Source organism: Nylanderia fulva, unplaced genomic scaffold (assembly GCF_048542155.1).
Source record: "Nylanderia fulva isolate GAGA-0341 unplaced genomic scaffold, ASM4854215v1 Scaffold34, whole genome shotgun sequence".
Taxonomy (NCBI): domain Eukaryota; kingdom Metazoa; phylum Arthropoda; class Insecta; order Hymenoptera; family Formicidae; genus Nylanderia; species Nylanderia fulva.
In genome coordinates, this window is record NW_028190411.1 from 1,827,523 (window position 1) to 1,850,400 (window position 22,878).

General features: G+C 43.5%; 2 protein-coding genes across 2 annotated transcripts in view; one reads left to right on the forward strand and one right to left on the reverse strand.

Annotated features, from left to right (window-relative positions):
• Nucleotides 1-36: 36 nt before the first annotated feature.
• LOC114937499 (uncharacterized) lies at nt 37-21,767 on the reverse strand. Its single transcript, XM_085485114.1, is given in 13 exon segments — nt 37-6,515; nt 6,517-9,963; nt 9,965-14,388; nt 15,023-15,165; nt 16,992-17,066; nt 17,261-17,421; nt 17,533-17,688; nt 17,770-17,857; nt 17,963-18,086; nt 18,212-18,434; nt 18,517-18,621; nt 20,309-20,577; nt 21,130-21,767. Coding segments are annotated over 12 exon segments (9,861 nt in total). The 5' UTR covers nt 20,489-20,577; nt 21,130-21,767; the 3' UTR covers nt 37-5,780.
• An 891-nt stretch (nt 21,768-22,658) lies between these two features.
• The window catches only part of PQBP1 (poly-glutamine tract binding protein 1), a 31,927-nt gene continuing 31,707 nt past the window's right edge, over nt 22,659-22,878 (forward strand). The window contains exon 1 of the mRNA XM_085485117.1: nt 22,659-22,803. The gene's annotated coding sequence lies outside the window, so the exon portion shown is untranslated. The remainder of the gene's footprint in view (nt 22,804-22,878) is intronic.

Here is a 22,878-nt window from a genome sequence, read left to right on the forward strand (position 1 = left end):
GTGAACCATTACGTTACGCACCTGGTTCACGCGGTAATGCATGTGCCAGGCCGGCGAGTTCACGTATCCGTTCGTGTAGGTCCACCGATTGTAATCACCACCACCTGTCGAGAAGCATATGTAAAGTACACCACACGGGCATATATGCGGATTTATCTTCTACTGTGCCAAGGCCCGTCGCTCTGTTCGGGATGTGGTTTATAGGGGACCTATACGACTTGGAAATGCACTCTAGAGATTCACCTTTAGAGCTTCTTTCGAAAGAGAAACTCGTCTCACTTTCGTATTTTGCCACAAAATATGTGTACGAAAAAAAGAATATATTAATTATAATGAATTCATCGTGTTATCGATTGAAAGGACACGGCACCAAATACATAGAGGATTTTCGGTGTAATTGGCTGTTTTTTGAAGCTTGTGACTTGCTGAACAAAAAATGTAATAAGCTCAAAGCTAAATAATAGATGGTTACTGATTTACAGTCAGTCATCTTGGGCTTTGTTAGATTGACTGCAACTTAGTAACTATTTAATATTTAGCTTTCAGACTATTACATGTTTTGTTCAGCAGGACATAAATTTATCGTGTTATCAGTTGAAAGGACACAGCACTAAATACGTAGGATTTCGGCTCTCGGTGGAATTGACTGTTTTTTGAAGCTTGTGACTTGCTGAACAAAAAATGTAATAAGCTTAAAGCTAAATAATAGATGGTTGCTGATTTACAATCAGTCAAATACGAAAAACTTGGGCTCCATTTGGCTGCAACTTGGTAACTATCTAATATTTAGCTTTCAGACTATTACATGTTTTGTTCAGCAGGATATAAGTAGTAAGCTATAACATATGAAAAAACCAGCCAATTGCACCAAAAGAAAAATCCTATGTACTTGGTGCGGAGTCTTTTATATTCCAAATGAAAAAAAAAGTTAAAACGAAGCCTACAAAAGGGTAGAAAAGAGATTACTATGAAGAATCCGATAGATAAAAAATTCCTCGGGCTAGGTCTAGGAAGAATCTGTATAAGAATAGCGGTATCGTTGTATAAGTACGTCATTCCTCTTCATCGATTGATCGACAAGTGCAGCTGTGTGTGCTTGGAAAAAAAGCTCTTCAAATACTTCTATATCTAAATCGGATAATTTAATTCCGCGAATCGATAACACGCGCTCGCTCGCTCGAGAGAGATAGACGACGACGAAATCTAATAATAACACGATCTCTGAAATTGAACTTCGAACTTTTGTAATAGACGAAACGTGCAATTCCTCGCACGTAACTCTCCGTTTAACCTTTCGCACGACACCTCGTTTTCAAGTTGTACAGGATGTTCCAGACCTAGCAAATCTCTTTTTGATTGTTGATTCTTCATTTCTTAGACGAGTCTCTTCATCGCGAATGCATTTGCATATCGGTATTCGAAAAATACTACGATTTAGGTACATTGATTGAAATTAATGATGCAAGGGGAATCTGCGAAGACGCGATGCGTGTATTTTTTTTTCACTCAAGTAAAGACAGATCTCGCGCGCAAAAGCACAGGTGATGATGGGGATCGGGATCATACAATAAGTGCGTGTGTGAGAGACGAGAGACGCGTGCGTGAGTGTATGTGTGCGATATAAGTGCGAAATATTACGATGATGACAGGGGGCGATATAAAATTCTGACGATGCACAAATGCAAGAACCAAGAGATGGAAGGACGTGTACCAATCCTGGATTGCAGCGAATTCGAGAGAGTAATTCAGATTTTTTTTCCCAATTTTATTATATTTTATTTTTGTTCAATTATTAATTACGTTTTAAAATGTATCCATGTATATTGCAATTAATATACATGATTTTTTTTCGATCGAATTCGCTGCCGCTCAAATACTCAATACACAAACGTAGATACACAATGATACTAAACGCATCAAAGGGTTTTATTCGACTAATCGCCAAGGCCGTGCCTCTAGACATTAATGTAACTAGACTATGGCAAGTATGACCTCTGCACCGAGTATTTGGAGAGATTAATCATCTCATTAAACCCGTCTATCTCGTTCATCCGCGCGTTAAAATCCTGCGCGGTATCCGTGATAATCATAAATCTTTTCAAGAAACACTTTTCATAATTTCGATAAATTTGTAAAACCGTCTTAAAAGCGCTCGGAATTTTTTTATACATATACATTTCTTCGTTAACAATAACTCTTTTCTGTATGATAGATAAATTATTCGAACAATGCAATTTTTTTAACATTCCAACATTTGCGCGCGTCCAAGGCTTGTCCTTTTTTTTAATTTACATCTCATCGACGCGTTTAAAAACAAATTTATTCCGACATGATTGTTTGCCCGAAAAGAAACAGAAAAAAGCTCTTTGTTTAATTTAGATCGAAATGTATATTCGAAAAAAAAGATTTATTCCTATCTTTCGGGTCTACCTTTCTTGTACACGGCCCAACACGAGTCACCTATTAGTTCTACCTAAATACGGTGCTGCAAATCAGGGCCACCTAACCAGCCATTCTAGAATTCTCGAAACCACGACCTGTCCAAGTGATTCAATAATAGCCATTCCAGCGGTCTCTCGTCGGGCAAATCCTAGAATGACTATCGTTCCTAACTCGGACTATAACAATATGTACGGCATGTACGAGAAAATCCAACCCCTGACACAGTTACGGCTCTAATATACATATACAATACATATATCAGCGTGTTAAAATCCTGATATATATAAATCAACTCGATCAATCTGAGAATTCAACGTATCGTATATATACAAATATGTTATAAAATTCAGAATATATCTAGATATTAAAACTAACAATTATCGTGTGTGCGAGATCGCTAACTCGTCGAGTAAAAGTATAATAATAATATGTGGCGTGTCTCATCGTTTATCGGCACTCAGCGGTCGTGATTTCCCTTTTGTGTGTTTTCGCACATTTCGAGCCATATCTATATCTCTTTCATTGTGTAATCGAACGTCGATGATCGAATAACGATTAAACGTAACCCGCGTATGCAATAGCGATTCATTTTGCAGATATTATATGTATTATATTGCGAAAAAATTCGGATATATACATCGATACAGAAACGTAATCGATTCTCGTTTCATGATATATATCAGAAATGCCGCTCCTGAACATTTATTGACGAATTATTGCTGCAATTAATTATATTCGCTACAAATATATATTTTAAAGGAGTGTGTATTTTGACAACGAAACGCGGACTTTTAAAGATGTACTGTGCTTTTTTTTTAGCTGCCATTTAAATTATTTTTCTAGTGAGAAAGGGATGTTTTTAAGAGAGCTTAAAATTGTTCAGTGTTCGATTAAAAAAATTAAATTGACCCTGCTGTTCCGTGTGGATCAATCTTTACTCTCGTTGATCATGTTTAAAAATGCTACAACTCCGTCAGATAAAATATTGCCCCAAATATTTTATATAACTCAATCTTTCATTTTTAAAATATATACTTATAAGACAACAAAATATGTTTGATTAAGATTAAAACAAAAAATATAAAAATATAAATATAAAATATAAATATAATAAATAAACTATAAAAATATCTATAACAGATAATCCTACAAACAAAACAATTCCTGTCAAACAGGCCTAAAAGAGAATAAAAACTTGAAGTAATTGCGACGGTTCGGGATTTCCTTATCCCTGACGCGAGAAGAATGAAACCGAGTCGCTTTTCTCCGAGAATATGCATTCAATTGTAAATCGTACAGTTCATAATTGTTATCCCTGGAATACACGCATACACACACACACACGCACACACACACACACACACACACACATCCAGCATGCGCTCGTTACAGGCAGCACACAATGCACAACACAGTGCACTCATTTTCTCTCTCTTGTGTAATCAATACCTACGCTTACGTATATTTTACCTATCTAAAGACGTCGACAGGCACACACGACGCACACGCAACGTGTACGACTCATTCACGCCTCGCCAATCGTTAAATTGTGCATATATGCGACGAACGTGGTATGTAAAAAACTAGGCACAATACAAGCTGAAACCAATGGGACTCTCTATCGCGGACTCTTTCGCGGAATTTTCTCTCCTTCACGCTGGGCGTTTCCATTCTATGTAAATCGTGTAACAAATCACCCGCCACGCAAAAATCTCCGGCCTAAGGAAACGAATCGGTAAACGGTATGCATGTACGTCGTATTAGCCTCGAGTAGCAAATTCGTCGAGAACGAGCGGAAGAAAAAAAACAGCCGTTCTATCTCTGTTTGTATATATAATAAATAAGAAAATAAATAAATCCCCTAATAATAATCTTACGAGATCCTAATGTAGAGAGCGTTCCGGGAGAGATCTCCTTCCCGATTCGCGGATCCGCCTATTTAAGGCTTTACGTAGCGGAGGAAAATTCTTCTTCTCTCGGAGGATTTTTTCTCGTTTCTACACTTCTATAAAAAAAATTCTCAACGAAGAAGAGGGAACAAAATACACCACACGCGCGCGATTTTATATATGTACCTATGTTGAGCAACTTTGAACTCCTCCTTTCTGAACCAAATCGCGGCGAGAAATCATAGATCGTATCTATAAATACTGTTCGGAATGCTGTATCGAAATTCGGAATTCAATTCTGAATTGGAAACAACATATCGCCGACGAACAACCGGTTAATTCCGCCTCCCTCAAAAGAGAGAGGGAGAGAGAGAGAGAGGTCCTTTTATCCTCTTTGCAAATTGATTGTCCTCGATAAAGTATAGTGTCACTTTTGCAAACGCCGTGATTTCTATTTAACCCTTTAACACTTGGAGGAGTGCGATCATAAAACAAAGCTATGCAGAAAAAAGGAAACACATTACTTATTTAAGTATCCTAGCACAAGACTTTTTCTCCCTAATAATGTCGGAAGAAAGAGAGAGAGAAAGAGAAGGGCGTGAGAGGGTTGGTATCTCGTGCGAGAAATGAAATGAAGATTGGTGGACCGATTAAAGGGTTAAAAATGATTACGCGGTATTTTTCTCCTTTATATACGACTTAAACTTACGATTTTTACCCTCGAAAGTTCTACGCGTCGCTCGTTCCTTCGATCTCTATCTTATAATGTCGTACGTTATTATTATAATAATTATTATTATAATTATTACTAGGATATAACGCGTCGATTGTGCGCGTCGATCTTAATAATTAAGATATTCGCTTTCCGTGTTTATGCATGAGTTACATCACTAACAACTCGAGCTACTCGGGGATAAAAGAGGGATTCTATCACGAGATGGTATAATATCAAAGTAAACTCGGGTCTCTCTAAAACGTGTAACAAACGTTGTGTATTTATCCCTAAGGATAATTATCCTAGATCCATCGCGCGGATTTTGATCATTCGCCTCGGGCCTCCTAAATACCCCAGGAAACGACTTAATTAACGCCCGTCGTCCTTGTCTTCTTTTACGCCGTCGTTGATGTATAACTTTCGTCTCGAATACATACCCGTATATATAATATATATATTTATATAATCTCTCGGATCCCGATATCGCCATCGTGTTGAGAATCGGGATCGTTCGCGAAAAAAGAAAGCAAAAATAATAAAGGCCAGTTTGTGTCGGTTCGCGATCGATTTCCATTTTTTTTTCACGTAGCCGTTTGACATTTCGTATCAATTCTAAGTGTGCGCTCAATTCCACGATTGGAAATATTTCCTCACAGACTTTCCATCGATCAGCTGATTCCCTCTCCTTCACCGTCGTTCTGTCACTTATCCGTTTAACGAGGATCGTCGTCGCGTCAACGCTGCTGCTGACGACGTCGCCCGTCTTTCGTCTCGGACAACTCGTCGTCCTCGTCGTCGTCCTGGCCTTCCGGCAGCAGAGGCGGCGGTATCGTCGCCACGTCGAAGCTGGAATCGGTGCTGGAGACTATGTGGCCGTCCTTGACCTCGAGGTCAACGACCACGCGATGACGTCTCTTGGTATTCTGCTGGCGCTTCCGGCGGAAGGCCCGCTGACCCCGATCGGGAGTGTGCGCCGGACTGTCCATGCTCGAGGAGGTGTCGCCCTCGCTCTGCGGGCTGCGATTCGACGAGTAAGGCATCGTTTTCGTCCTGATCTGCGTTCTGATCGGCATCGGCGGGCTCGACGTCGTCGACTCGCCGCTCTGACTCGTCGTGGAGTAATACGGGGTCGACTTGGCGCGAATCGGTACCATGACCGGTCGCTCGGTGGATCTGGTGCCGTGGTACCTGCTGACGTCGTGCGGACTCGGCTCCGAGAAACCGCGATCAAACTTACCCCCCATCGTTCTGACCGGTTTCTCGCGTTCCTGAGGAAGGTCCCTTCGCTCCTCCAAGGACGACCACTCGTCGTCCGCCAGCCTCGACTGCAGGGTGAGATCGGCGTACTTCTCGTGCATGTCCTCCGAGCTGTCACCGCGACCGACCTCCATCCGCACCTGGTCGCTGCTGGAATACTTCATGGCGGGGACGTTGTCGTACAGCTGGTCCTCCTCGTCCTCCTCGGGAATTCGGCAGCGGCGTGTCGTCCGCGCAGAGGGTCGTCTCGTCCTCTGGAAACGTCTGGAAGTCCTGGTCGTCCTCGATGGCCTCGTCGTACTCGTTTCGAAGAGTGATGCGAGGCGGCGAGATGCCGGCGAATTCCGGATAGACGGCCTGGTGACGTCGCTCTTCCTCCTCCTCGTCGTAGTCGTCGTCGTCGTCGTTGTTATAACGACGCGATCGACGATGCTCGTCGAACTGGCTCTCGATGAATCGTCGCGCCTCGTCGAACTCGTCGCCGGTTCGAGCTGCTTGACGGAGATCGTCGTCCTCGTACGTCTCGGGAACCACCTCGTAAGCTTCGCGGTGCTCGGAATCGGCGGCTCCCTCGTCCTCGTATCGGAACGGAGAGCCGGCCGTCGCGGGCGGAGAGGGCAGTGGTGGCGACACGGGTAGCGGCAACGAAGACGGAGACGGTGGCGATGGCAGGGAGGAGGTATCGGCGGTCTGACACTTGGAGTTTGGTCTCATGCTGGTCGCACTTCTCTCGGACGTCGTGGTGTCGCTCTGGCTTTTGTCTCCGGCCGTCGAGTAATATTGCTGGGGTATCACCGTCGTGCTGCCCGACCAATCGGAGATCGAGGCGCCGAGCTCCGCCAGGGAATTGTCGTCGGACTTGGTTCCCGAGTACTGGCAAAATTGGCGCACGGTGTTGTTCGAGCTGGACCACTCGGACATGGACAGACCCATGGACGTGTCCTCGCTGTGCGACGAGCCGGTGATGTACGAGTTGGATTTTGGTTTCACCGCGATCTTCACCGTACCGTCGACCGTCGTCGCGGACGTCGAGCTCTGCCCGTCCTCTAGGAACGTCGAGTGCAGATCGTCGTGCAGAGTCCGGTTCTCGTCGCTGGAATCGCTGTCCCGGTCCGCCCCGTGAACCGGCGGCGTCTCGGTGCTGTCGGTGACGGTGACCTTGACGGCCTCCTCCGGTTTGATCTCCATGTAGAAGGTCTCCACGTGGCTCACCACCGGTGTGTCGAAAACGGGCGAGCTCGGCGGAGACGGCCAGTCCTCGGAGCTTTGCAACTGCAACCTCGACCGTCTGGTGGTTCGCGGTGACTTTGAATCGTCCTCCTGGCCGCCGATCACGTCGATGGGGATATCCGGAAGTTCGGAGGACGTTCTACGATCGTCCGAGACGGATGGTAACGCCGTGCCGGACGGTGGATCCGACGATAGGGAGGGCTGATGGTCGCTGGACATTAAAGACTCGTCGTCGAGACTCGGCGACCTCGAGCTGGGCTTGAAGGAGTCCTCCAAGTCGCTCTTGTCCTGCTCCGACGTGGTCGATCGCTCGGATATCCTGGACAAGGTACGGGAGAGCGAGAACGCGCCGTAGTTGGCCAGGATCTCGGGTCCGATGGGGTAGATGAAGGTGCCGGGGAAATCCGCTAGATCTTCTTGAAAACTGTCCTCGTTCTGGCCGTTGCTGTCCTCGGAGTGCGACTGTTGCGCGTTGTTCTCGTCCTGGGGCGCCCAGCCCTCCTCCAAACTAGAACTACCGGAGCTCTCCTGCGGGAACGACTTCCACGTGGCGCTCATCTCGTGCTTCGGAGGTGGTTGCGAGCCGTTGCTATTGTCATCGTCTATAGAACCACTGCGAGCGCCTTCGATCATCATGATCTCCCGACGATCCACTATAGGCTGTATCTGACCGATCCCCAACGGCCGGGCGATGGAGCACGAGCTGGAGTCCGGGTCCTCTCTGTCCGGGGTGTAAGTGCTGGTTTCCTCGCTCCTCGAGCGTTCGGTGCTCAATCTGAGCTTCTTGTCGATGGACAAACGATTGGAGTCCGCAATCTCCACGGCTTCCTTCGCCGGCTCGTCCTCCGGCAAATCTTCCGCGGTCTCCTCGTCCTCTCTCTTCATCTCCAGGTACTCCGGCGTCAGCTCGACCTCAACCAACGTCTTCTCGTCCATCTTGTCGACGCCGTAATCCGGCGAGCTCATCTCGCTGTCCACTCCTCGCGTTTGCACTTGGGTGTCGAGCGCGTCAAGCGTGTCCTCGCTCGTATCCAGGGAGTCGTGTCGTTTGTGTTCCTCTTCTTCTCGCTCGTCGATTAATTCCTCCTCCTCTTCAGGATTTCCCTCGTCGTCCGAGCACTCCTCGATGGATATCTGTATCGGCGACTTGACCATATCCGGAGGCTCGTCCTGATCGTAATAGCTAAGGTAGTATTTTTCATCCTCTCGAACCACGCTTATGGTGACGTTAGGAACGTCGTCTCTCTCGGACGGGCTCTTCCGGTCGGAGTCCTCGCTCCTGGTACGAAGATCCTCCGAACGACTCGGAGATTTAATCGTTTCGCTCATTTTCGCGCTTCCTTCCCCATCCTGCTCCTCGGTTTGCCTGCAAACGACACCTTCCATACTAGCGCTCTTCACAAAGATCGTCGACGACTGATCAGCAGCTTCCCTCGACACCTCGGGACTCTTCCCAGAGGCTTCCTGTTCCCCGCCGGACTCCGCGGAGCTCTGATCGATGAATTTCGTAGCTTCCTCTACCTTCATGTTTTCCGTCACGTTCTCGTTTCCGTTGATGTAACTGATAAACGGAATCTGCCTCTCTTGTCCCTCGTAAGGGATCAAGTCGATGCTGGCCACAATCTCGTTGCACTCCGTCAACGGCGACTCCAAGTACTGCGCCGAGGTCTCGGTGACGGACAGAGAGTCGGTGCAAATCTCCGGAATGGTCGTGTGATCGGTGCTGTCGGATCTGTGATTTGGGGAGGCCTCCATCTGCGCCGACTGCGCCTTCGACATCGCATTCGCACTCTCGGCTGCGGCAGCTGCGACGTTCTCTCGATCCTCCAGGTTCTCCGACACGTCCACCGTGTCATCCTTGCTGGAGAACGCGTTTGCCGGCGGGAGTCTGTGCACGGAGATGACGGCTGCGTCCAAGGACTTGGCGCGTCGCTGAGCCGTAGGCGACTGCGTCGCGCCCTGACGTTGAAGAGCGCCGATTCCGCTACCTTCGGAGAGGCCGAGGCGAGCGCGAGCGAACAATATCGGCGTTTGGCCCGGTTTCCGCAACACCAGGGGAGACTGAGTCAAGTCTTGAGCGAGCGCGGCCTTCTTCGAAGGTTCCTTGATTGACTCCTTGGACTCGTCCGCTGCTGCGGTCCGTTTAGTCTCCACCGGCTGATCGATCACGACGTCGGGTTTGACAGGTAGTTTAGAAGGTTCTTTCTCCGGTTTAGATTGTTTGGATTCATTGGTCTCTTCGCTAGCAGCCGCTTCTACCTTCGATGTTACTTTGCGCGTCGATTTCGCGTCCTGTTTCAATCCTGCATCCCTGGCGGATTTACTCTCGGCCTTCGAGTCAGCCGCCTTGGCAGCAGCCTTGATCCTCTTCGGAGATATTTTCTCTACCGAATCCTTTTTCTCCGTACTTCCCAAGCTCTTAGATATTCCCTAGCGATTTCGGTCTGGATTTCTCGGACTTTATTGTACCCTTGATTAACTCGTCGTCGACCGACGCGGATTTCGCGCGAGTGCTCTTCGTCTCCTCCTTGTCGTCCTTCGACGTCGAGAACGGCTTGTCGGACAACCTGGTTACGGATTTCGATCTGCCCTTTTGAACGATGCTGATCTCCGGCGCGACGTCGGTCGAATCGATGATTATAATCTCCTGCGGCATCTCGCCGAGTTTCAACTTGGACTTGTCAATTTTTGTACTCACAACCGGGGCACGCGACTCCTTCGACGCGCTCTTCTTCAACGGCGGCTTGTCACCCTCCAGCGATTTCGATTGCTTCTTGAAGTCCTTCTTCGGCTCCGATTTCACCTTCTTCAGCCTCTTCGGCGAGACGTCCTGCACGAAGTGCTTGTTCTCGACTTCCGGGGAAAGCAATGTGTCGATTGGCGCTTTCTCCTCCGCCAGGGACAGCGATTTGGATCTCAGCGGTTCGTGGGGTCTCAGCATGAAAGGAACGAATTCAGGAACTTTAAGACTATCCAACTCTAGGGCAGGTTTCACAGGCACTTCGTCCAAAGGCAAATCGGCGACTGGATCTACAAAATCGTCAAATCCTGTATCGATGATCTTGGGCCTCGAGATCTTCGTGGCGGAATTTTTGCTAACCTCCGAGAACTTGGATTCTATTCTCTCCAAAATACGTTTCGTCTTCTCGGGGATACTCGGTTTCTCCAGGGTCTTCGGTTTCACCGGAATCGGTGGTTTCTCCGTCTTGAATTCCGCCGCCGATATGTGAACCTCAGCCACGACGGACTGCACGTTCTCTTTTCTCTGATCGTCGTCGGACAACTCGTCGGCGTTTCGTCTGAACGAATGGACCAATTCCTTCATCATTGCCTGCTGAATTTTTCCGATGGCTGCTTGGTCGTCCGGCATAATTTTCTCCAAGTCGTCGGGAATTTCCGGTAACGGTATCTTCTCGATGCTATCCTGCTTCTCTAAACTATCGTCCGGTGCCTTTAGACTATCCTTCTCGAGTTTTGTTTTGCGTTCCAAGTTCTGCTTCATTTCCATGCTGACAACGTCAGCAAAATTCAAAGCGACTTTTGATTTAGCGTCCGCTGCTTTGACCACGTTAGTAAGACTTTTAGGTGCCCCATCCGTGGATTTCTTCTTCTGTATCACAGATACGATAGTTACGTTAGGATCGGTCGGTGACTTCTTGGGCGAGCGTTTCTCGAGTGCCGCTATAATGGTGACGTTAGGCTCGACCGGAGATAACTTCGAAGGAGATAATTTCGATTTATCCAAACTGGAAGCTTTTTTGCACGCGTAATCCTCGTTGATGATGACCTCGGCCCTGTTTCTGTCCAACGAGCCGCCCTTCGGCGAAAGCTTATCGGGAGATTGAGTCTTCGCGTTCACCTTCGACGGACTTCTGTTCGTAGGCGACAAACTGCAAACGAAACTCTTCAGATCCGACGTGGGCGAGAGCTTCGACGTCGGGCTCAAGATACTCTTCGGCTTATCCGACGGACTCAAGATGGACTTTGGTCTCGCGGCAGTGATCGCGCCGCTCTTCGGCTTATCCGGGGATAGTTTGCTCCCGGTCTTCTCCATCGAGGATAACTTGGTTAGATCAAAGTACGAGATGTCCGTTATCTTCAACGGCAGCTTCGGCAGGTCCTTGGCGGCGCTCTTGACGTTCTTCGAGGTCTTGCTGCTGTCCGACTCGGACTTCTCGTCGGACGCCGTGCCGTTCATCACGTGCCTCTTGTGCAACGTGTACGGGATATCGACGTTGGTCTTCTGCACCGTCGCCGCGCTGTCCGAGAACGGTTCCTCGTCCCCGGAATCCGCGGGAGTCAGATCTATAGACTTCTGATGCATCAGCATGTGCCGTTTGCTGTTGGATCCCAGTCTCTGTCGCGCCGGATTCGGGTCGCTCTTTGTACGTTCCACGGGTATGTGACCGGGCAGGGCGGTCTCCTCGAAACCGAGGACGACGCCGCCGACGACCTTCGGCTCGTACTCGGCGAACACGGCCTTCGGCTTCAAATTCTCCATCTCGTGCGGCACGCCGATGACAGTCTCCGTCCGCGATTCGAGGGACAGTTTCGCTTGCCGTTCGCGTTCCCGCCTCTCGTTGTCCTTCCGCGCCTTCTCCAGACTCCTCCAGTCGTCGCGCTCCCGCGGTTTCTCCTCCGGCGGCAGCGCTTTAACCTTCTCGGGTTTGCTCTTGCTTCTCTTCTGATCCTTGTATTCTATCTTCTCGACGTTCCGTTTGCTATCAAAGTCCAGGCACTCGAGACTCCTTCCCTCCCGCGACTCCAAGCGACCTAGATGCTTTCGCTCCCGCGAATCCAGCTTCTCCAGACTCTTCCTCTCGTGAATTCGATCTCTTTGTTCGTAACGACTCTCCAGCTTGAAACGCTCGATCGCTCGCGGATCAAAGTCGAACTTCTGAGAGTCCAGTCTCTCGATGCTCATTCTTCGTTGCTCCTTCGGAGTTAATCGTTCGAACGGGCTCTTATTCCCGGAATCGAAACGCTCCAAAGTATGCCTCTCGTAATCGATGGAGGCCGCTCTGTTCTTCCTCGATTCTCGAGAATCGATCCGCTCGATGCTTTTCTCCCTGCGCTCCCGCGTATTCGCGTGCCGATGAGTGCTACTCTTCTCTTTAGGACTCTTAGGACTCCTAGGACTCTTAGGACTCCTGTCTTTAGGACTCCTCAGATATTCCATGCTGCCGCGCAGCCCTTGAAAGTCTAAACGATCGACGCTCTTACCGCGCGATTCATAGAAATCATAATAAAAGGCACTCTTTTCCCTCGAATACGAGTCCAAGTGCTCGTAACTCTTCTCGCGCACGTCGAGCCGCTCGATGCTACGACGTAACTCGCGCATATCGATCCGATCTACGCTGCGACGAGCGTGACCGTCCGATTTTCGCGAATCGAGCCGGTCGACAGACCGTCGTTCTCGAGAATCGGCCTTGTCGATTCTCCTAGAATCCCTGGAATAATCCCTCTCGATTCGCTTTCGCTCCTTCGACAACACCTTCTCGATCTTAACTAACTCGGAATCTCGCGACTTCCTATCCCTGGATTTGTGTCCGCGACCTAAGCTACCCGTCTCGACGTACAACCGCGGCGGGTGATCCTCCAAGCTGGCGATACTACGAGCCCTAGTAGTCCTACCTCTCGCGTGATCCGACACGGTCCTATCATTCCCGTCTACCGGACTCAGATCGTCGTCTATTCGCGATTTCGGACGCATAATACCCTCGTCACGCAAGACCTCCGAGTCTACGTGAGTGATCTTATACTTTGGCTTCAAGTTTTTCAACTCATTGAGAACGGAAACCTTTTGCTTTTGCACCTGCATGACCACGGGATCCTTTCTAACCGAATCCTGATGCGGAACGGTCATCTTGGACGACTGTTCCACGGAATTGGCGTGTCTCATCTCGAATTTGCGCTCTATCTGAGTGCACGACCGTTGTATCCTGGATTCGGTGACTACGTAATCACCGTCCTTGGATACAGCTGAGTACCGATCGATAGACTTCGCTCTCTGTGTGTTCTTAAGATCAATTAGCGCGGATTTGTATTGTTGCCTCTCGGAAGGCTTCAACGATCTATGCTTGACGAAGGAATCGGTCTCGGAGTCCATTTGGAACATCTCGTGCTCGATCCCTTCGTCGCTCTGATCGGATATAGGTTCGTCGTGCGGACTCGAATACGATTCCGGATACTCGAATTCGTGCTCGCGTTCCAAAAGCTCGTAAGAATCGTGCGAGAGATCGTCGTGGGACAGATCTCCGGCGGGACCCGATTCCTCATGACCCGATTCGGTAGACAACGACGACGTTCCCGGGTAGGAACTGCTGTAAACACGCTCCGGGACAGAGTCGTGATCTAGAGAGGGTAATTTCGAACTGGCCGCGCTATACGAACGATTACTCTCGTCGTAACGCGTTATGGGGTTGTCTAGTTCACCTTGGGAGGCTAACACAAATGGATCTAACGGCGGCTCCGCGGCGACCTTGTCGTCCCGCGGTCGCGCCTTACCGGAGTCCTCGAAACTAGATGCGTACAGATCGCGACAACTAGCCGACCGTTGCCAGGGGTGTCTGGGCAGAGGTCGTGGTGGTGGGAATTCAGGGGGACTGCTGTTAGAGGGGCTGATACGACCTGTTGATGAAATCCGCTGTTGACTGGTAGCATGCATCTGCCGCGGTGCTGGGACCAGGCTGGGGGTAGCTGGCGAATGGACGTCGATAGAGGTGAGCGTCCGATACGATGTAGCTGTGTCTTCTCGACGGTGAATCATCCCGCCCATCGAGACACTCGTCACAGTCGTCGGAGAATCCAGTGTCATCGAACCGCATGACAGAGACAGAGCTGGGGTTGCCAGGGCTGAAAAAAATTCCAACTATTAATTTTACCCCAAGAGCGCATACCTCTTCATATATAGAACCTTGGCGCGTAATTTCCCATTATGCGATTACATCTTTTTTTTTTTATCTTAAATTATTAATTACTCTCTAATGAAGGATTAATTACTCTCTAATGAATGTTTCATTGATGAAGCGTTTCATTGATGGAGAATATCAATATAGATTAATCATTAACATTGCTATCTTTTAATAATACATTTTACTCGGGCGTATTTTTATCGAAGATTGTTGATATTACTTTGACACTCTTCGTGATATCAAAGCACACATTAAACATTATTTTAGTGTGCAATTGTAATCGCAAACCTCTACATATATGATTGTATCCTTTTATAAAAATAAATTTCGCTTTACATATAATTTTACATATAATTTTTACAAACATCATAAACCTGTTACGCACAAAGGTCATGTATAAAAGCAATCTATTTAAGAGATACGCTAATCTACTCTACAATTACAGTACTTGAGTTATGATACGGTGAAAAGAAATGAGGCTAGAAAGAGGTGGACAGAAATAGAGAGAGGCAAAGGGCGGAGAAATTAAAAATAAAGCGTTTGTTGTGGAGGTTGGTGTCGGTCATGGTACATACCAGGATCGCCGAGGGGCAGGAGGGGGTGGGCAGAGATGCTGGAGCTGCCCATAAGGGAGCTGCTTGGAGTGGCCCCACGATAGCCTCCCCCCTCCGAGCCCTGCAATGCCCTACCACCGCTAGTCTGCCGGAACGAATTGGACCTGCGAGCAAGAGAGAGTCAAGTTCAGCATCAGACTTAGGCTATCAAATGCCAAGCCTGTTCGGAACCAACTTATCCCTTCTTTCTCTTTTTTTTTTCTTTTATTTTTATATATATTTTTTTTTCCTTAACGAGATCGCAAAGTGTGACAGTAGAAAAAATTAAAAAAAAAAAAAAAAATTAAAAAAAAAAAAAATAATAATAATAATAATAGCTTCCGTCGACTAACGGTACGTAACGCGAGGAAGATATCGATCTTCCTGCTAACCCACGTATTGAAATGTGCGATGCGATAAACAAAAATAGATTACACTTCTCTGATACGATACACGGTCAACATCGCCGTTGAGTAGCCGATTTTTTTAAATACAATATGTATATAATAATATCGCTGTAACATATGATTAGATTCTCACTCATTATATGTGCTATATATTTTTAAACTATAAAATAGTTATAACAAGGTACAACGATTAAATGTGTATTTTAAATTGTGTAAAAATATAATAAATACTATATATATATATTACTAATAAATCATTGGGATATACGAGATATCACATGAGTGCAAAGGAGAACTGTGTTGAACTACTAGTTGAACAAATTTTAGGAATAGTGAAGAGACAGCCATTATATGTATATATTTTAAGGATAATTCTTTTGGAGTACAAAATTGTAGCGTGTAAAGGCTGTCCTCATTTTTACAAATGTCACACAAAAATACATCTTAAAGGTATTAATCAATACAAAAATCTTTGTGTTAAAATATTTGTGACTTTCTCGCAAATGGAGTCATACGTGCAATATAATTATGTGAGATACAAGAAAAATATCTTGCGTGTCCAGAAGCGTAAATAAATATACAAATAAAAGTGCACTTTTTTAAAATAAATATATCCAATGTTATCTTTAAATTTTAATGCATTCAACTTTTGGAATAGAATATTATTTTTTGTGTCAAATGTTTTTTACTCCTATACACCCTACAATTATTAAAATTTAAAATCCAAAAGATTAGTCACAAAAATATAATCTCAATACACATAGAAATCTTTTCAGTGAGAAACTGATAGAGATACCAATAATGTAAAAATATACTGGCTACTCTTGTAATTAAATTTAATATTTCACACATGTTCTATTTCTCATTTTATCAATTAATATGTTTCCACGATATATGTATATGTATGTAGGCGTTTCTCAACCGTGCATCGATATCGCACAGCAAATGAAAATCTACCGGCAATATATGTATATACAAGAAAATAGCTTCCTTTTTTCGAGAATATATTAATAATAAAGCTAAAAACTTCTATTTTAGAACAGTCTACTGCTATGGACAAGTATCTTGTTTGTTGGATAAAACTGTTATATAAGGATATATTATAGTGAAGTATGGTACTTTGCTGTGTATTATCAGACAACAATAAATAATTAGTGATCACGCTATTGAGAGAGGGTACACTCATCATTCGGGTTTATCGTGCCTGATGGTGAGCCTGACTCCCCGCCACCCCTGTCCGAGCAGGCAACACTGACAAACGGAAATATAAAAACTTGGAAACAGTTTCCGCTATGGAAATTGTGGACGTTCGTGGATAATACATGTATATATAATAATAATAAATACCGATTCCGGCAAAAGCAAGACCGTGCCACCTCCTATCTCACCCACACAAGATTGATGCGTTCATTAAGTAAAGATTTCAATGGTACAAACCAACATTAGGGGGGGAAAACAGTACGCAATATACATGCACTACCTACGTGGGGGGGTATCCAAAGACTTTCAATTATTCAACACACTTGTCAATCTCTTCAACTTACCTTTGAAACGTCTGCCTCTTCACATAATTGTCCCGAACAAATTCGACAATCTGTTTCTGAGTTTTGCCGCTATACCTGTAGTGTGCAAACAATAGAGGTTTTCTTTATTTTACGAGCATTTTGAAGCATTAAATATTCTTCTTACACATATATGTGTGATAACACTTTAAAAGATCTTTAAAGTTATCTTGTACATTGAAAAATATTAAAATGATTTATATAAACACACGTTTGTAATTCACGTTAAGAAAGATAATAATTTAATATACCTGAATGACGATCCACGGCTAAGCACTCTAGTCTTTTGCCTCACGACTCTCTTAACTACAGAGCAACGGAAAAAACCATGGTTTTCTACACACTTTTTCCAAAAGTTTTTACACTCATTACGTCCTTCGAAAAAAAATTCGACTGTATCCTTATAATAACCCTGTAAATGAGATAATAAAACGAGTCAAATAGATAATATCGCAATATATTCATATTAATTTCAAGATAAAAATTTACCCCTTTAAAATCATTAAAAATTCCAAGTACTTACATAACCCTCAGGATGTAATTTGATTAGAAAGCGTTTTCGTTTGAAACTGATTTTTCTGATTTTGGCCCAGCTAAATGTATTTATCTTAGTATAATTTTGAAAAACTACAATGCCCATATGTGCCACTGCAAGATTTAGTGGAACGTTCTCATGATCCTAGCAAAGAACAAGAATATGTAAATATATATGCACAATATATATAAAGCATAATTTTTTCTTTATCATTATTAAACTCACCTTAGCTGGATGCATTTTCATTCCATACAGTTCGCAACGTCGAGCTGTCTCTAAAAGATTGAGATCTGCCTCTGCAGGAGATTGGCCTCTGTTAACATTAAAAAAAAAAAAAATATATATATATATATACATATTTAAAATAAACTCAATAATTAATGAAATTTATTACATTCATGAAATTTATGTCTCTTACGCATGTTTCTTGTGATTCTCCATGATACGTCGTTCCAACTCGTGATCCTGATGAGGCACAAATTTATATGTTGATAAATATGTATGATCCGGGTAATCTTCTATCACATAGTCTCCGCATTCAGCTACGAGAAAGAAAACGATGATTGTACTCAAGAAAGTAGATTACAAAACCTTTTCATTAAATAACATAACTAAAGCTTAGATATAATACTTTTAACGGCGGAAGAAATAACAATGATGTAATTACCCTGAACTATATAACTGGCCATTAATGCTGCTGTGTTATCATTGCATTGCAGTAAACCTAGAGATAAATCCCGTTTGATTTGTAGACAGAATAAATATCTTGTAAACTCTTCCTCGAGTTGTGCAGGATCCGGCGTATAAAATTTAACACAGAACCTCAATAGAGGATCGATTAGAGATAAGCCAACTTGTCTGCATACTGGTTTCTCCAAATCTAACCAATACTGCAAATATAATTTTTTTTTAATTCACTGCTCATTAAAAAGAAAAGCGTTAAGAAATTAAATAAAAAATTACACATCTTACTCTTGTTAAATTTGGTTCTTGATACTCGAGACCAAAATAATCTGCTTCTAAAAGGTGCAATTGCTTACAAACTTGATCAAACAACACTCTACCTAGTGCTTTGGCCTGAAAATTTAAAATAATAAAATTTATACAATTTGATAAATTATTTTAAGCTTCAATACAATTAGTACAATTAACTTGTTAAGCCATAACATTCCTAAACATTGCTATATAATAGCCTCATTATTATTTATTATATTTTCAACTTGATATATAATTATGTAAAAAAATGTAGACTTAAATATTTATATATCTTACAAAATATATGAATTAAGATTATATAATTAAATGCTATAAATATAGACTGAATAATCTTGTCAACTTCATTGCAAGAAGCTAAGATGCTACAGAGAATACAAAATTAATCTTTAAAGAAACAAGCAACACGTTGCAAGCATTGTAAATAAATAATCAATAAATGAGTTTACACATATATTGCACACAAGAATCCCCCATTTGATACATTATATGCTCCAGTAGCTCATTCTTCTGGAAGTATATGCATACACTATAGAGCGTATATAGTATATATAAGTATCTTGTTAATATAAAAATATATATAATACAAATCAATAAATTTTTAAATCTAAACAAGAGATCTCGATCTATCTGACTATATATGATTGTAAAGTTGTAAAAAAATGTTTGAAAGAGCAAAGTCTAACTTTAATTAAAGTATTTTGGCATAAATTAAATATAATATTATAGAACTCCATAAATTATCAAAATTACAAAAGAAATGTTTCAAAGTAATATAAAACTGAAAATCTCGCGAATCGAAATTTTAAGTTAAATAGCCTCACAGAGAGGAACTTCTAAAAGAGGCTTTGTAATCAATGACACTTGACCTGGATGCACCAAGTAAATAGTTTAATATATGCCTACACAGCGAATATAGATTGATGGGTATATTAATGCACATACATATTCCTTTATTACATAAAAAGATGAGAACGATTGCAAACAATAAAGCTGACACACCATAAGAGTAATGATCAATATATTAAATGATATATGTGTATATATATATATATATCTATATATATATATATATATATATATATATGTATATATTATATATACCATACATGTGTATATATTTTATAAAGATTATATAAAAGAAAGGGAGAAAGATGTATGAGCTTGGATTAGATTATTTAATAATCTTCTACGATAAATATTTTAATACATAGGGGAAGAATACACATGGAGAGATGCGTAACACAGATACACAATAGCTTATGGCTATAAATGCAATAATGCACACACTCATATGCTATATACTATGGAATTGTAAAGGTACAATAAGATATTCAAGCATCATTTAATGTCATTTTAGCGCTTATTCTTCCATGATTATTCTCTATAGAGAGTGCAAGAGAAGTTAGGAACAGTAAACAATTTTCATATACAGCTCACACATCTTATAAATAATGCACATGAAGGCTTGATACACACAGAGGAAAAAAAAATTAAACCATGTAAAAGAAAAATATTCTAATCTCATATATATTTACGAGTTTCATCAAAGTGAGAACTTTACTAAAGAAAAAAACTTGCATTTTTTTCTATAGATGATTAGGATGTAAATTCAAAAGAGTCTATATATTGAATCTTATTAGTCTTATTCGTAACTTAACTGCATAATTTCTTCTGGTGTGTCTTACAATTAGCATATATAGTGTCGCAAGCAATTGAAATATATGTGTCGAGGGAATTATTTAAGAGTAAAATAAGAGTATTCAATTACCTGCACTTGAAACATTGTAATAGAGTCATCCAACATCTGTACACGAACCGCAAGCATTTTTCCAGCCTTCCTTGGTGTTGCAGGAGGTGTTCTACTACCTCCGTCCACACCAGCTGGTGTCGAATGACTGTGAGGCATCTTTGAGCCTCCCTTCATGCCAAAAGTGTCTATATCATTCATCTTGAATCATTTACTTTGTTTCACAAAGCAATTGTTTAATGGGTGCTTTCTCAAAGGGTACAATCAATAAATCTGTATTATGACATCATCTGTAATAAAAGAACCATAGGATAAGAGATCATTGCATGTATCGTGTGATGAAAGTTGAGTCAAAAGGAAGAACAATGTTGATCTCCAATAAATTAATTATAAAAAATAGAGAGATGACAAAAATATTAACTATTTGAGCACTTTTGTCAGAAAACTTGTCGAATAATTTTCATATTAAAATTAGCTTTGAATGAACTTTATTATACACTGTATATTGTATAATAAAATCATATGTCTAAGAGAGAGAGAGAGAGAGAGAGAGAGAGAGAAATAAAGCATAATCAAACATTTCAAAAAAAAAAGATGTCTACAAAAACAAAATTCACATTCCTCAATTATCTTCCCGATCAAAAGATCACTGTTCCCCAATTATCTTCCTGATTAAAGATCACTGTTCTACTTATCGTGCAAACATATTCAGATAGAGAAAAGACTGTAGAAAGAACTCTAAGATAAACAAACAGGAGAGACGGAACAAAACACAAAACAAGAGGCAACAAATCCAGTTTGCACTCCGAGTTCTTGCTGGAGAGGATGCGAGTATATCTTACAACACCTTGTACACGCTCAGTCACTATAAATCACGTAATTTCGAGATTCGTTCTTACAGGCGAGAAACGAGACACTACTGGAAGGCGGATTTTTGACGTTTGACGTTTGACGCGGTGAGAAATGTCACGGGGAAAAAAAGTCGCGCGACGAAACGAGATCCAGCTTCCGGCTGTCGCGCGAAAAAAAAAATCACGAAGGACGCGTCGCGTCGCGTCGACTGCTCGCTCGCGCGCGTCCCGCGATTAAGCCTGATCGTCGGACCTGGAGGAGGCGGACGAGAACTCTCGCTCGCTCGCGAGCGGATGCGACGAACGCGGAGGGAGAAGCGAGGAGGCGGAGGAGGAGAAGGAGAGCGTTAAACGAAGCGGGCTCGACCGATTGGCTCCGAACAAAAGGGTTGAAAAACGCTCCAACTGACGTAAGATCTCCAAGAGAACAGGAGGGAGAGAGAAGGATGCGTTTACGCGTGCACGCGCTCTCCCAACTTCTTATATTTATGCGTGGTCGTCGTGAATAATTTCCTCGTCGCGTACCGAAAATGGAAGTCGTCGAGGAGAGAAAAAAAAAAAAATAGGAGAAAGAGCGATTTATATTTATTTTCTCTCTCTCTGTCGACACGCGACTTCAACCTTCAGAGTTCATTGATCATACCGCACTGACAATGAGAGGAACACCGCGCCACGCTTCCTCTCTCCAAGGCGCGCCGGCCGGAGTCCCCTGTTTTTCTTCCGCGGTGATAATTCCTCTTCCGCCTTCGGGCGAAGAAACGACCGGGAACGTCCGCCGTTCAACAATGGACGGCCGCTCTCTCTTCCGCGGCGCCGCCCGAGGACACTCCGGTGATAGGTGCGGCGACGTGTGCGCGACGATGCTCGACCATCGAGCGCGTACAGGAGCCCCGAATCGGAGGAGCCATCACGCGCGCACACACGTATACATATGTGTATATGTAATATATATATAAATATATATATATATATATGTACGTATACACACGCTTGATAATGACAGCCGACCGACGTGTCTCTCTCTCTCCGGAGTCCGAAGCGCGAGAATTGATTATTGATGTTTTACGCGCGGGAGAGTGCGTTTTTTTTTCTCAAGTTTGTAATTTACGTTTCCGCGTGCGGTCCCGATCGCGCCCAGCCGCGCCGCGACGTAGGGCCGGTCTGTCGTCGTCTATCGAGGGCGCGATGTACGAAGGGCGGTGGCACCGGCCGTCCAACGCCGCGGGTGACGTCATCTGACAGCTGTCAAACGTACTAGTGGTTATCGCCGGTCGGTAGAATCGCATTTAACAAAGGAAAAATAATATATATTATTATTATTATATAATAATAATATTATTAGATATAATAATAATCTAATAATAATAATATTGTAATATAATTTGAATATATTGAAGTGTAATAATTATCGACGGTGAGAATTTCTTCCTCGCCGAGAAGTCGATTATTTATCGCTTGATAGTTACATTTGTTGCCGCCAGATGAGGCGAGGATGCCTGAAATTTGAAACCAACGATTCATTCCGTATTGAAGCACCCGAGAGAGACTACACACTTTTGTGCTCTGTCATTCTTTGCAGTTCTTTTACTTTTTACAATCGATATAGGGGTGAGAATCCGCTACTCGGAGTAAATGAATAATCAGAATCTCGTCGATTGATGCCAAGTAAGTGTATAAACTTCACTTTACTTCTCATTGAAGAAATATATCGTCAATAATTTACGATAAAGCAGGATAAGA